The sequence below is a fragment of the Paramormyrops kingsleyae genome, chromosome 7 (assembly GCF_048594095.1).
Source record: "Paramormyrops kingsleyae isolate MSU_618 chromosome 7, PKINGS_0.4, whole genome shotgun sequence".
Lineage (NCBI taxonomy): Eukaryota > Metazoa > Chordata > Actinopteri > Osteoglossiformes > Mormyridae > Paramormyrops > Paramormyrops kingsleyae.
Window position 1 is genome coordinate 20661507 of NC_132803.1, and position 13129 is coordinate 20674635.

General features: G+C 38.3%; 1 protein-coding gene across 6 annotated transcripts in view; it reads left to right on the plus strand.

Moving 5' to 3' along the window:
- Positions 1–13129, plus strand: part of LOC111847071 (rhotekin) — a 73125-nt gene that overhangs the window by 22240 nt on the left and 37756 nt on the right. The window contains exons 1-2 of one of the 6 annotated variants that reach the window (XM_072714485.1): positions 2229–2354; positions 2470–2513. The exons of 3 other annotated variants lie outside the window; for them this stretch is intronic. In XM_072714485.1, coding sequence (XP_072570586.1) covers positions 2490–2513 — 24 coding nt within the window. In that variant the 5' untranslated portion in view covers positions 2229–2354; positions 2470–2489. Of the gene's footprint in view, positions 1–2226; positions 2514–13129 lie in introns of those variants that run through there. 2 more of the 6 variants (XM_023817946.2, XM_023817948.2) reach the window with 2 other exon arrangements.

Here is a 13129-nt window from a genome sequence, read left to right on the forward strand (position 1 = left end):
TTGAGTAATCAGGTTTAATTGACTAAACATGACAGCTCTAGTTTCCTGACACAGACACAGAATATTATAGTTAGATATCTGCTTTAGTTCAAAGTTCATCTATAGATCCTTTTATGGCACCTCAGCCCCTTGGCTAACAATAGTCATTACACTAATTAAACATAGCGCCATACAAATCAGGAAAGCACTGGATTACAGTGTTTATAACATCGGTTTAAGGTGTGAGGGAAGTGAAAGACATAGAATACCCATGTCTCCTCAGGAAAGACAGTCTAGGAATGTTTTCAGCAGGCCTCAGAAAAAAAACCATTGGCTTGCTCAATGAGGCATTGTTTGATTTCTTGATATTACAGGGGTAGGATCTTACTTTAAAAGACGGAAGATTAAAATTCACTTGCATTTGTAAAATGATTGCATAACTCCAGTACATCCGTGTTTTTCTGTTGTAAAAGAAGACTGTTGAGATCACCATACTTTAGGTATTACATAACTATTAGCATACAAATGAATAATGAAACGTAGCAGCATCATTTTCTATGAAACAACACTTTACTCATTATACCTTTTAAGATGGTAAAAATAAGATGAAAGTAATTTACGAAATTTATTTTTGGAGAAATGATAGGGGTTAAAAAATAACTGCAGTTATCTTTGACCCAAATTAAATTGTGGCAGAGGAGCTTGAGTTGTGTCCTATTTTTCGCAGCATATTTACTGAATACCAATAAATTTGATTCTGGATCATTTATAAGAAAAACACCTTCTTTTATATGACTGAAGCCAAGATTCCAACTTTTTTTTTTTTTACACTTCAATGAGTTTTGGGTCATTGGCTGGCTGAAAATTGAACAGACACCAATTTTTATCCTTTATGATTTCTATATATCCATTTTTTCCACCAGCATTATAAATCATTCCACTAGTGTCACCTCAGGTTGAGGTGTCTAGGGCATTGTGCAGGGTTTATGGTAAATGTAACATTGAGTCTTTAGAAAAGCAAGTTCAAGGTTTCATCTCCATGAACTATATCACCTCTTTCAGCATTGTTGCAGGACCATGCAGGTGCTTTCTTGTCTTAACTGTAAACTGTCTTTCTGCTAAATTCTGCCAAACAGATCACTGGCACACACTCTCGTGTCAGCTTATATATTGTCTTTGGTTTCAGACAGGAATCAATCACCAGTGTTTTCTTGTCGGGTTTCTTAATTTGGATATATGTACTACCATATCTAGGTACTGTATAGGTGGTGCAATTGCTTGTCTTGATATTATAGAACACCATGCATGGAATGCCAATATTTAACACCATTCTTCAGATCTGTATATTTCATCTGTATAAAAATAGTTGTTTCCCAACCAGACTTAACCAATCTATCTTGTTGAGTTATTAATACTCCAAAAATTATTTAAGAATGTGTTTATAAAAGCACAATGTTTGAATGCTTTTTGAAAATATGATGTTAATTTGAAAAATTTCTATTTTATCATGTCATCAATTTCTTTGATGTTTTGTAGGAGTTTGAATATATTTGCAAGGCATTAGATGGTGAATTAGATCTGTCTTTTTTCAGTGACAGATTAACTCCGCCAATATTGCAATTGAGTAATGAGTCGCTGTTTGGATAGTCTCAACGTAACCAGTCACCTGTTCACCAGCTCCATTTGGAGAGTGAGTTGAAAACAAAGGACACTTGATACATGAATTTGAATAAATAATTGCTGTATAAGCTGCATTTTCTCACATAAATAGATGGATAAGTGCCTTGACCGGCGCTGCTGTTAGGAATGGCAAAGCTTTTATAGCAAGGGTCCATAATCTCTACTACTTTTTTATTCTGTTATGACACACGCACACACACGCGCGCGCGCGCACAAACACACACACGGAACATTAAGATGCATAAATGCATGCAAAATTGGTTAAGTAAAACTAAGAAATATGGAATAAAGGCATTTGAAAGAACAGTCTTATCAATTTAAACTTCGCGATGATGCAATACTAATACCTGCAAAAAAATTGAATTTTAATCGTGGGATATACTGATCAAAGGGTGGCACAAATGCGCACTGCTTTCGTACACTGCATATATAGCCTACCTTTTACTGTAATGTATAATTAATGTTTCGACGAAAGACGCAATTCTATTGAAAATCTATAACACTAAAACGGGTAACCCCCCCATAACATCATTGCTAAAAAAAGCCGCCTACTCTCTCACTTGTGCTCTTCTGCAGTCCATGTGTCTTGTCCACATCATTAAAAAAATTCAGGACGGCGAGTCCGATGAGAGGAGGATGATGATGATGATCAAAAGCTTGTGGTCCACCGAGATTCCGGACGTATCACTTCTCTGGTCGGTAAAGCACCACTTGCTATTTATGTTAAAACCGCACACTTTGGATCGCGCCGATACGCTATAAGAGATCCTGCGTTTAAAATTACATGTCTTTCTGCTTTCTTATTGGGAGAGTTTGATGTCGGTGGAAACATGATCAACTCAAAGAATATCACAGTAAGTGGACTGCATTTGTATGATCTCTTCATGGCATCTGACAGCGCTTGATCAGCAGCTAGCGATGAATGGACACGGATTACTTGGATTGGTAAAACAGAACGCGGTGAAGCGATATGGTTCACTGTCAGGTGCAGCTACGCTACACAAGGTCAGACGATGCACCTCGAAGCGGTAAAAAATAAATGCTTTATTAAAAAATAGGTTCATGTAAACCGATTAGAAATGTCGGTAACACTTCAGGGTACTTGACGAGACACAAATACTTAGTAATATTTCAGTTACTACTGAAGTACAAATTATGAACACATATTCGGTACTAGATAAAAGATGCGTCACGATTCATTAATGATGAACAAACACGAGATCAGTATTTAACTTCTGTTATTCATTACTTGTTCCTTGAGTAGTTCCTTAGTAGTTCCTTCAGTAGTTCACAAAGGTTTATAGAATTAACAGATATAATAATAAATATAATAACTGCTTGAGATAAAAGATGGGTCACGATTCAATAATGATGAATCAACATAAGATCGGTATGTAATTTAGGGGCATTGCATTGTACTTAGTTTGTGGCTAATTAATACAAATGTAATAGTACAATGCTAAATTATTTGAGCCCCATCAAGTAAAGTGTTAACAAAATGTTTAGAAAGGTTCAAATACTGATACAAATCCTAAATTATATTTAACATATCTGAGCAAGAATCCACATCACAATATTACATAAAAACAAGCACAACAATTATGGTTGAGTGGACTGTAACCTCTACATTATGCATCAATATACTGCTGTGGTTGGAATAGGAAAAATACTGGTCAGTTTGCAGCAGTACCTTGTATTGGTTTTAAATCAGCAGTCATTAAAGTTTTAAAATGAACCATTTACATGTACTAATCCATTCCTGTTAGATATTGAGTTTTATTGTAGAATTGTACAGTATTAAGATGTTATGATGGTTTATGTGGAATATGTTGTACAGTCTCTGTCTTCATCTACATGCTGTACTTGAAAGTGTGATGTTTTTTCGATGTTCCACCCGTAGGATGTTCTTATGTCTTGTTTCATTACTGGAACATTTAGACAGTTTGACTTTTGCTCAGTCTGCATCCCAATATACTCACGGTATGTTTGTATCTGTTTTTGAGTTACATCTGTGAGGCTAGAAAAAAGGTTTTTAGCAAAGGATCACTGGGATGAGGAACCCTGGTTTGAGGAAGATTGCAGCAGCCTGCTGGTTTTTCGTGTGTGCCCCCTATTCATTCATTACCTTTAGTGATTTCAATTAGAGTATTTCTGTATCTAGACAGCGTCATCTGGCATTTTAGATATAAATCAACCTTTAACTGAAATGTCTCAAAACCCTACTGGCTTTGTGGCCTTTAGCACACATTTCTGCAGCTGTACTGTATGGTTACACGGACATTAATGTACCGCACCTGAATAAGCAGCTTGATGGATCCATGGGTGGATGGCTGTTCAATCTTTTGATTGAACAAGGAAATCTTATTGCTTAGGCTGTTGTTGGTCATCAGTTTTCCATTAGCACCCTGTGTGTGAGTCAATCCACATTCCTGTCACCTGTTCCTGAATATGACTGGACTCCATTCTGGAATGCATTTCATCTCCCATTGCATAACATTAGGGTTCCATTACAGTGGATTTGCATTATACAATAAATTGGATCATACCTTACACAGCTTTAAATTCAGCTGCAGATGCAGGCAATGGTGATCGCGTCTAGCTTGCTGCCACACAAAACCTTTCACATTCATCTCGAATATAGTTGTGCGAGTTGTTTGGCTCCCAAAGCACTTGCATGACTTTTTCCATTACCTGTTAGAATGAAATCAAACACCCAAGACATCCAAAGCTGCTGAAAGAACAGAGACATTATAACAAGGCCCTGGACTGGGGTATGGACGGGAGGGGCAGGTCCCTACCAATTTTGTGGGAGAATCTTGTGTGTTTAGGGCGTAGGGGTTTTGGGGCTGATTTGGTCCCCACCAATGCTCAAACCAAACTTTTGCATTTGCATTATAACTACAATAATTTAAGAAACACCACATTTCTTTGAGGTTTCTATGTTTCTCTGCATCAGCCTCTCTGATATTTATTGTGTGAAAAGTTAGAAACCAAAATATTTATCAATATCACTTGTCACTGGATATTTTAACAGGTTTCTCTGGAATCCCGTGATTGTAAATTGCACTCTGCAGAAGTTGAAACTCATTTCCTCACATAACCATGAATTGCTTTTGCCTGTTTAGTTGAACATACAGTATATCTTTACCTGTTATTTGTTGTGTAGGGTTTTTTTTGTTGTATATCGAGGTATCTGTTCTGAGTTTTCAGGCAGTTTGTATCTTGCATTGCTGTGCTCTCTTGGCTTACTGTATTTTCTTTTGTTTTGCTGTGTCTCACATATCTAAGTTTACACTGCTCCAGATCTGTGGTACTTATTGTGTGCTTCGGTTGATGTTCTTTGTCTGTCACTTATGGGACTTCTAATTTGCACTCACCAAGTTTGTTTGTTTGTTTGTTTGCACTGTTGTCTGAAGTTGGTTTATTATGTTTTATTAGAACTAGTGATCTCAATGATCACACCCGAGACACCCGAGAAATACTTAAGAAGGTTTTTAATGAATTTTTGTGAAAATTTCTATTCTTCTTATTATTCTTCCATAGGAGCGCTGATTATTGTTCTTTTATCAGTTTTATCAATTTAATATACTATGAAAATGCTTTACAGCACATATTGTTCTAGCATTCTATATCCATAGCAACAACAGAAATCTTAGAGAACATCTGAACACCCACAATACAATGCCCCTAGTAACATTTTGTTTTCAGTTTATGATCTCATATGGTAAATAAAGTGAATTTACATGGTTAATCCTTGGGTTTTTAAAAAAATGCTTAATTAACAAGGAGTAGTCTCCTTTTAATAAAAAGAATCAGGTGGTCTTAAGTGGCCCTGTTTGTAAAACGAGCAAGATAGGCTAGCTAGACTTCTAACGTTAACTTTGTTAACTTCAGGTCTCTACCTTTCTCAGTAGTAACCATTTATTCTTTTTTTATTGATGACCTTACAATAATTAGGTGTGTCTAACTAAAGGAAAGCTATTAAAATTGCAGTCCTTTGGCAGCTATGAATGATATAATAACTGTTATTTGGACCTAGATTATTATGTTTTTTTCCTGTACAGTGCTGGGCTGGTATGCATAAAACTTCTCAGAAAAATTATTTAAGAGAGCTGGAGAGGACTCCTAAGCCAGTTAGGAGTTGAATGATGGCAGCTGCACTACGCGCACCCAGACGGAGGCCGCGCACTTTCCGTCAAAGAAAGGACGTACTGTAGTGTGACCAGATAATCCATGTCAGGGAGGACACTCTGAGCTAGGACAGGAATTGTAAATTACCATTTCAATTAAAAGGACCTGGATTTCACTTGAGCACTCAGCTCTTGCTGTGTGCTGATTGGTCAGTCTCCTATAATCATGCATGTGTCACTAATGCTAATGTGAAACAGCTGGATGAGTCTTTCAGTCAAGGAAACAAACCAGTCAAAGCACAAGAAGAGCTAAACTATTTAGTCGAGCACAGGAGCCTTTCAATTAGAAAGTAGTTTGTAAAACCCGAAGTAGCTCAAAGTGTCCTCCCTGACATGGATTGTCTGGTCACCCTAACGTACTGCGAATTTACGATGATAACGAGTTGATAAAAAGATACAGGGTTGATCGTGAAGGCATTATTTTTGTTACCGACCTAATTAGGAACCGGATAAAATCTCCTACGTCACCTAAAGATGCACTTACAGTTGAACTGAAGGTGATAATGATGCTACGTTTTTGGCAACTGGAAAAATATAATAATAATAATTATTATTATTATCATCATCGTCATCATCAAATATTATAGCGAGGGTCATAAGAGCAATATAAGTAATGACACAAACCTGTAGCTTGCATGCTTGCTTTATAAACTGTGATTTCCTTTCGCGAGGTCGATAGAACATTATACCACCTTTTTTCACATTCCTCTGCTGAACACCTTGTCCGAGCCTCCTAAGCTTTTTTTGTCCGTGCTTGTAACAGCTGGGCCAAACTTTCGTCGCACTACCTCCTTCCATTTAAGCACCAACTGTGCCAAAAGAACCGTTTTGTTTGTCGTCCAGTTTGGTTTTCTTTTAGGATCCAATGTCTTGCTATGAGTTTTGCGTTTGACCCATAATTTATACTACATGTGCATCTATTAGTGGAAATTGATTGGTGATGTGCTAGGTAGATTTTCGTACAACCAATTAAAGGTATGATAACAGAAAGGTATGTTGTATAAAGCTGTACATTAACGGTTTAATGTCACTAATATATTCACCGTGCAGGTCCTCTATTGGTTGAACTCAGTATTTGGGGCGGGATTTTATTTGTAGTCCTCATTTCACGACACTTAAATGCTGGCTCCGTCAGCACTTAGGAATTGGGGCTTAGACTTTGCTGAAAGTTACTTTTAGCAGCTTTATACAAGGCTCTAAGATCCTACTTTTTGCTAAGATTTTTTTTAACTCTTAAGTCAAAGTGTAAGACCATTCTTAAGACCATTCTTAGGAAGTTTTATGCATACCGGCCCAGGTCTTTCGTGGGAGATACTTTTTGCATATTTAGTGCAAAAAGTCAGACCTTGTTTTCTCAAAGTGGTACAGCAGCCCCTGCAACCTCCCTACAATTGTGTGCAGACTAACAAATAAAATCCTCAAGAACCCAATAATATTACTAAAACCCTTCTGCGCTATTCAAAATACACAACAGAGTGTCCATGCATTCTGCCTGTGGGTGAGGAGATAAAGCTGCGCCCACAAGCTGGCCTTCATGTTGGGGCGGTATGAGTGGGAGAGTGGGCACCTCGGGGACCCGATCCGGCTGCTTTCCTAATCTTACGTCCAGAACATAATTTGGTACTTTGTAGAATCACTGCACTGCACTGGTACTGGCACATCATTAATTCAGGCAGCAGCTGAACAAAAGCATGTGAATAAAAGTGAATAGTGGAGGTTCTAAGGAGTTAATATGGATAATATAGTAGTAACCAAGCTATTGTAATTTTTCAGGGAAGTGAACATTAAATTAGCATTCTACCGAAAAGCAACATACATTCATACATTTGCTGATTTGTCATATTAATTAAATGTTTTTCATTTGTTTCATAAAATGTTAATCGTGACTGCAGTTTATATGTTTCATTTGCTCCCTTGTTCTCTGTATTGTTTAATTTTTTCAAAGATTTTTAATATTCAGTCAGAGTCAGAGCAATTATATTTGTGTACAATTGTGTACCAGTTGTCCTGAATGTTAAAATATTTTGCCCATAAGGGAAGAATGATATTTGATACCTTAAAGGCAGAGAAATAAAGCTAATGTATTAAATGATTGCAGGAAACAGAGATGACTCGTGTTTTTAATTTTGAAGATTGCCTGCAATGCAGTGCAATAAGGATTATTAGCCAAATGTACTCTTTTCGTTGTTATAGAAATCACATCAGTGCCATTTAATATGAGCTTTGCATATTAATATGATTACAACACATACAAACTCCCACACAGGGACAGTGACAGACACAAACACGCAGGCAAACAGAAGGACATGGAAAAATTCAATGCCCACAGATCACTATACTGTAGCTGATGCTCACACTACCTTGCCTTCTAGGCTTGCATTTTAAAATGGGGAGGTTAGCAAGCTACTAAAGGTTAAAATGCATTATATAAGCAAAAGATATACATTATATTATTTTACTAGGAAACCAGCTTCAGATTAGCAGTCCCAAACTTTGTCTGGCATCAAAGACCCATAAACAACATATGTATTTGTATCACAGGAGGCTTGTTATGGGAAACTCTTTAGAACATTTGAATTCCATAGCTCATCTTCAGTAATACTCCATAGCTATGTTTAACTTCTTAAGACATTTGCACATTGAGTTGTTGCATACATAGTGAATTATAATCATAGCTAACAAACAGTCAAAGTGACAGCTATTTTCAGTTTTTCTTTGGTGAAATATTTTTCCACCTGCATTGGATAATTAATGATATTAATATTTGTTGCAGTTTCTTTAAAACTGTGATGCATCGAGTTTTATTAGTTATCCATAAACATTTTATTATAGTACCTTGTGTACCTGTTGACAAGCTACATATTAACTGATTTTCTTTTCTTTTGAACTTCAGAAATGACATGAAAAGTAGGCAACTACAAAGAACTATTTTAAACATTACATTATTAATTTAACTATCTTCAGATTCTACCATGTCCCACTGTGTTTGTCATGTGGCACTTTGGACAGCATCTGTGTCTTTGGAAGGGCGTGAATATGTGCTACTGGCTCCCCAGAGCCAGCAGTTTGTCAGTGGTCCAGTGATAAGGGACATTAATACCACCCAATATTAATCAAGTGAAATTAGTGCATCAGCGTGATGAAAGTAGGGCAGGCTGAAAGCAGGTTGCTCAAAATTCCATCAGTTTGTGCTACTTCTTGTGATGATAATCGTTGACTTGGACCGGTTTGGGGTAGATCTCGTTTCAGCAGGAACCTGAATGGTGATCAGAAGAGTGTGAGGTGTGGTCTAAAAGTCTTGCTTGATTATGGGTAGGAGGAGTACTTCTCTTTTTCTCTCAAGCGATCGTGTTTGCATCAAAGACGTGTTATCCATCCACTCGCCTGGTTGTTGGTGTAGAGCAGGGTTATTCAACTCACGGTCCTCGAGGTCCGAGCACTGCTGGTTTTCCAGCCTTCCTTTACCTGTCAGTCAGGTGTGAAGCCTCTGACCAATCAGAATCAGTAATTATTAAACAACTACCTGGGGGAACTGAAAACACGGCCTGGATTTGGAATCGAGGTCCAGAGTTGAAGAACCCTGGTGTAGGGTATCAGCACCTTTATGCCTCTGACGATCTGCACACGTCCCTCTGCCAATCCAGCCAGTGACAGGGATGCATTGCTTAAATATGTAGACAGACAAGTTTTGATTTTGATGCATTTTGAATGTCCACGAGTTAACATTTTAGTCTCGTCTCGTTAACCAATGTTATACATTTCGTCACAGCTTTATCATCAAAGATCTATTTTTAGCTCGTCAATGTCCCATCTTAGTCATGGAAAAAAGGTCATTGATGAACATTTTTTTGTCATTGTTTTCATTAATAAAATTAACACTGCTGTTCTCATATTCCACCTAAGTAACAGATATGCAGGTCTCATGGCACAATGGTAGCATATGTGACTCCAGATTAGAAGGTTGGTATCGGGTCAGTATATAGTTGGGGTGGTGTGTGGTGCTGTAGGTTAGGACTCTGTGATTGGAAGGTCACTGGTTCAAATCCCATGGCTGGCTGAGTGATGTCACCGTCGCACCCCTGCGCAAGGCCCTTAACCCCAATAGCTGGAGGGGTGCCGGGTGTTAGCCGGCCCTGGACTGTAACCTCCAGATTTGTTCTCACCTGTATAAACAGTGGAGTCCAAAATTTTTTTCCATTTAAGTTTTGGCATGGGGAAAGGAATACCAGCGTTTCACAGTGGATCACTAGAAAAAAGTCCTGTTTAAGGTTGAATCCAAGTTTGAAATTTCTGGCAGTAACAGAACAGTTTATGTAAGGAGATGAATAGAAGGGAGATTGATACCACAGTATATCAAAACAACAGTGAGACATGGTGGTGGAAATATTTAAGTGTGGGGGCGTGTTGCCTACTCTGAAAACACGCACTGAATTGACTACACCATGAAAAAAAGAAAAGTACCACATTTCAGAGACATGCTGTACCCTCTGTGAAGAATGGTTTGTACTGGAGGAGAATAACCCCAAACATACATTGAAGCTTCACAAGAACTAAGAAGAGCAAGGAGTACTGACTCATATGGACTCTCCTCCAGAGTCACCTAACCTCAAAGATGTGGAACATTTATGGGGGCACCTGATGACAGTGAGAACCAAGCATTCAGTGACATCACAAGTCATATCAAATACTAAGAAATTATGAAATGTACAGTACTGTGCAAAAGTCTTAGGCAGTTACAGAAAATTATGTTTAGATGATCTTCATGTCATGCTCCGGACCCGCCGCGACCCTAAATAGGACAAGCGTTTTTAAAAAATGGATGGATGGACAGATGGATGTATGTATGATCTTCGTGTTGGCGAAGACATTATTATTAACATATAAATATACTTGAACAATTTCAAGCCTGGATGAGCTGTTGGGACATTATGTCTGTCTGTCAGCTTAGTCATTTCAAAACATCTCCTCAAACTACCACAGTATTTGAAGGAGCCTTTCAATACACCCATGTATTTTTGGACTCAACCACTACCCCGCATTGTTTGGCTAATCAATATCCCATTGCGTTATTTAATAAGTCAAGGTAATAAATTAATTGAGCTGGTGGAGAAATTTTGCGAACACTGAGGTGCCCCTAAGGAGAGGTTTGGGAGTTTATCCAGTATATCATTCACAAAATATCAGTAACTTTTGTAGAGCAGACAAAATTCTTATTAATTTTTATTGTGTTACCATTAATTTGGATATGTTATGATGTTAAATTGTTTTGTTTTCTGAGCAAATATACACATGCTACCAAGATTAATAGCCATAAATTTTTTCTTTGACTGCCTAAGACTTTTTCACGGTACTATAACTGTTTTTTCTCAAAAATTAAACTTTTCACTCAAATCGCAAGGCTGTGTAACTTTTTGTATTAAGTTGTATTAAGAAAATAGGAGCATTTTCACTAGCAATCTCAGATTATTGATGCTCACTATATGCCTCATGATGAGAGAGATAGTCAAAAGACAATTTCCACATGTGGTTGAGTAAAGTTGGTCTCCTCTATTCATATGTTTATCTCAGTTTTTGTTGATATGAGTGTATCTGGTCAGAGCTGGTTGGTACTTGAACATAGACAGACATTACTACATATACAAGCTAAATGAAACCACTATATAAAGATGTTATGTGGGGACCTGTGGCATCTGAATTGGACTCCAGCGTGTGGCGCTCAGCAAATGGGGCTTAATCTGCATTCCCCAGCCCCCCACCCCCAACATGTACACTCACTGCCTTTGTGTGTGTGGGAGCAGCTGGCTGTGGAGCCTCTGGAGACACAGTCTATGGAGCCACTGTCATACAGAGTCACGCACTGAGCGAATGGAAACCTTGGCCCGCCACCCCGGTGCCCTTTGTTCACAAATAGAGAGTCACTCTGACTACTGGGCTTGTTGAAAGGAGAGATATTTGAATTCACATAAAGCCATATGCATTGAGTTAGCCACTGTGTATTGAAACCAAAGCTTCTTAAATATTGAGGTCTTTCAGCTTCTAACCTCTTGCAATTTCACATACACATGTACCTTATTGGAGAGGGTATAGCCTGTCTATGGGTAATGAGGGACTGTTGGTTAATGTGCTGGTGTAGGAAGGGGGTGGTGGCCTCCCTGGTAGGGAGAGCTTGTTGCTGCGGCTTTTCTTGCTGATTAGTAGCACCTATCCCTTGTACCCACAAACATTTTGTAGTGGTATTTCAGCTGGGAACCCTAACTAGGGGTTATATGAAATGCCACAGATACAGTAGTGGTCTGATCAGAGCTCTAAATGTGTGTATGTGTCTGTGTGCATATACTGATATGTAGTACCACAGATGTTCGCCACTTCTGCTCAACAATAATGCATCATGGCCTTTTTTTTCTTTTTACATGGCATGTATGAAATATTACTACACTAAATTGTCATGCGTTCCTAGAAGGAAGTAGAATGGTTGGAACACATCCAGCATTATAGATCTATGGAAGTAATGCAGGCTAACAAAACTGCAAATGGTGTGAAGAATCAGTGCTGTGTGTCCTGATGACCGTTGACCTCTCCTCGGTTAGAAAGCAGCCGTGTCCTCTGGATGAATATGCACGTGAATATTCATAGGAGAGACACACATGGAGCATTTTTGCATATTCAGTCGGTGTGTGTATGACAATTTCTCATTTTAAAGAGAATTTCCCCATGGGGATCAACAAAGTATCAATTATTATCGTTATTTATTACTATTATTATTTTGGAAACTTGGTCAGAACATCTTAACTGTTGGATTCAGTTCTTGCCAAACTTGTCAGACGAGCCTTTGTCTTACTTTGCAGGCTTTGTTTTCTATGGCTATATTTACTGAAGCCTCACGGTGACGCTAAACGAGCATAAACTGTACTGATAATAATTTTCTGTTTGCATTTGCTAGAGGTATAACAATTTGGATTCACCTTTCGAAACAAATCCAGCTCCAATTTAGAAGAAAATTTGCCAGAAACCGATAAAGCTGTCACAAAGCTGACACAAACATACAGACACTATTACTGCATGTACTGTGATGTTTTTCCACCTCACTATCAGCTTTGGGGTGGCATGGTGGAACACTGGTTAGCACTGTTCCCTCACACCTCTGGGATCAAGGTTCAAGTCCCTGCCATAGCTCTGTGTGTGTGGAGTTGGCATGTTCTCCCTGTCTTGCCCTGGGGTTTTCTTTGGGTATTCCAGTTTCTCTCCCACGCCCAAAAACACATGCTGCGGTTAATTGGAGT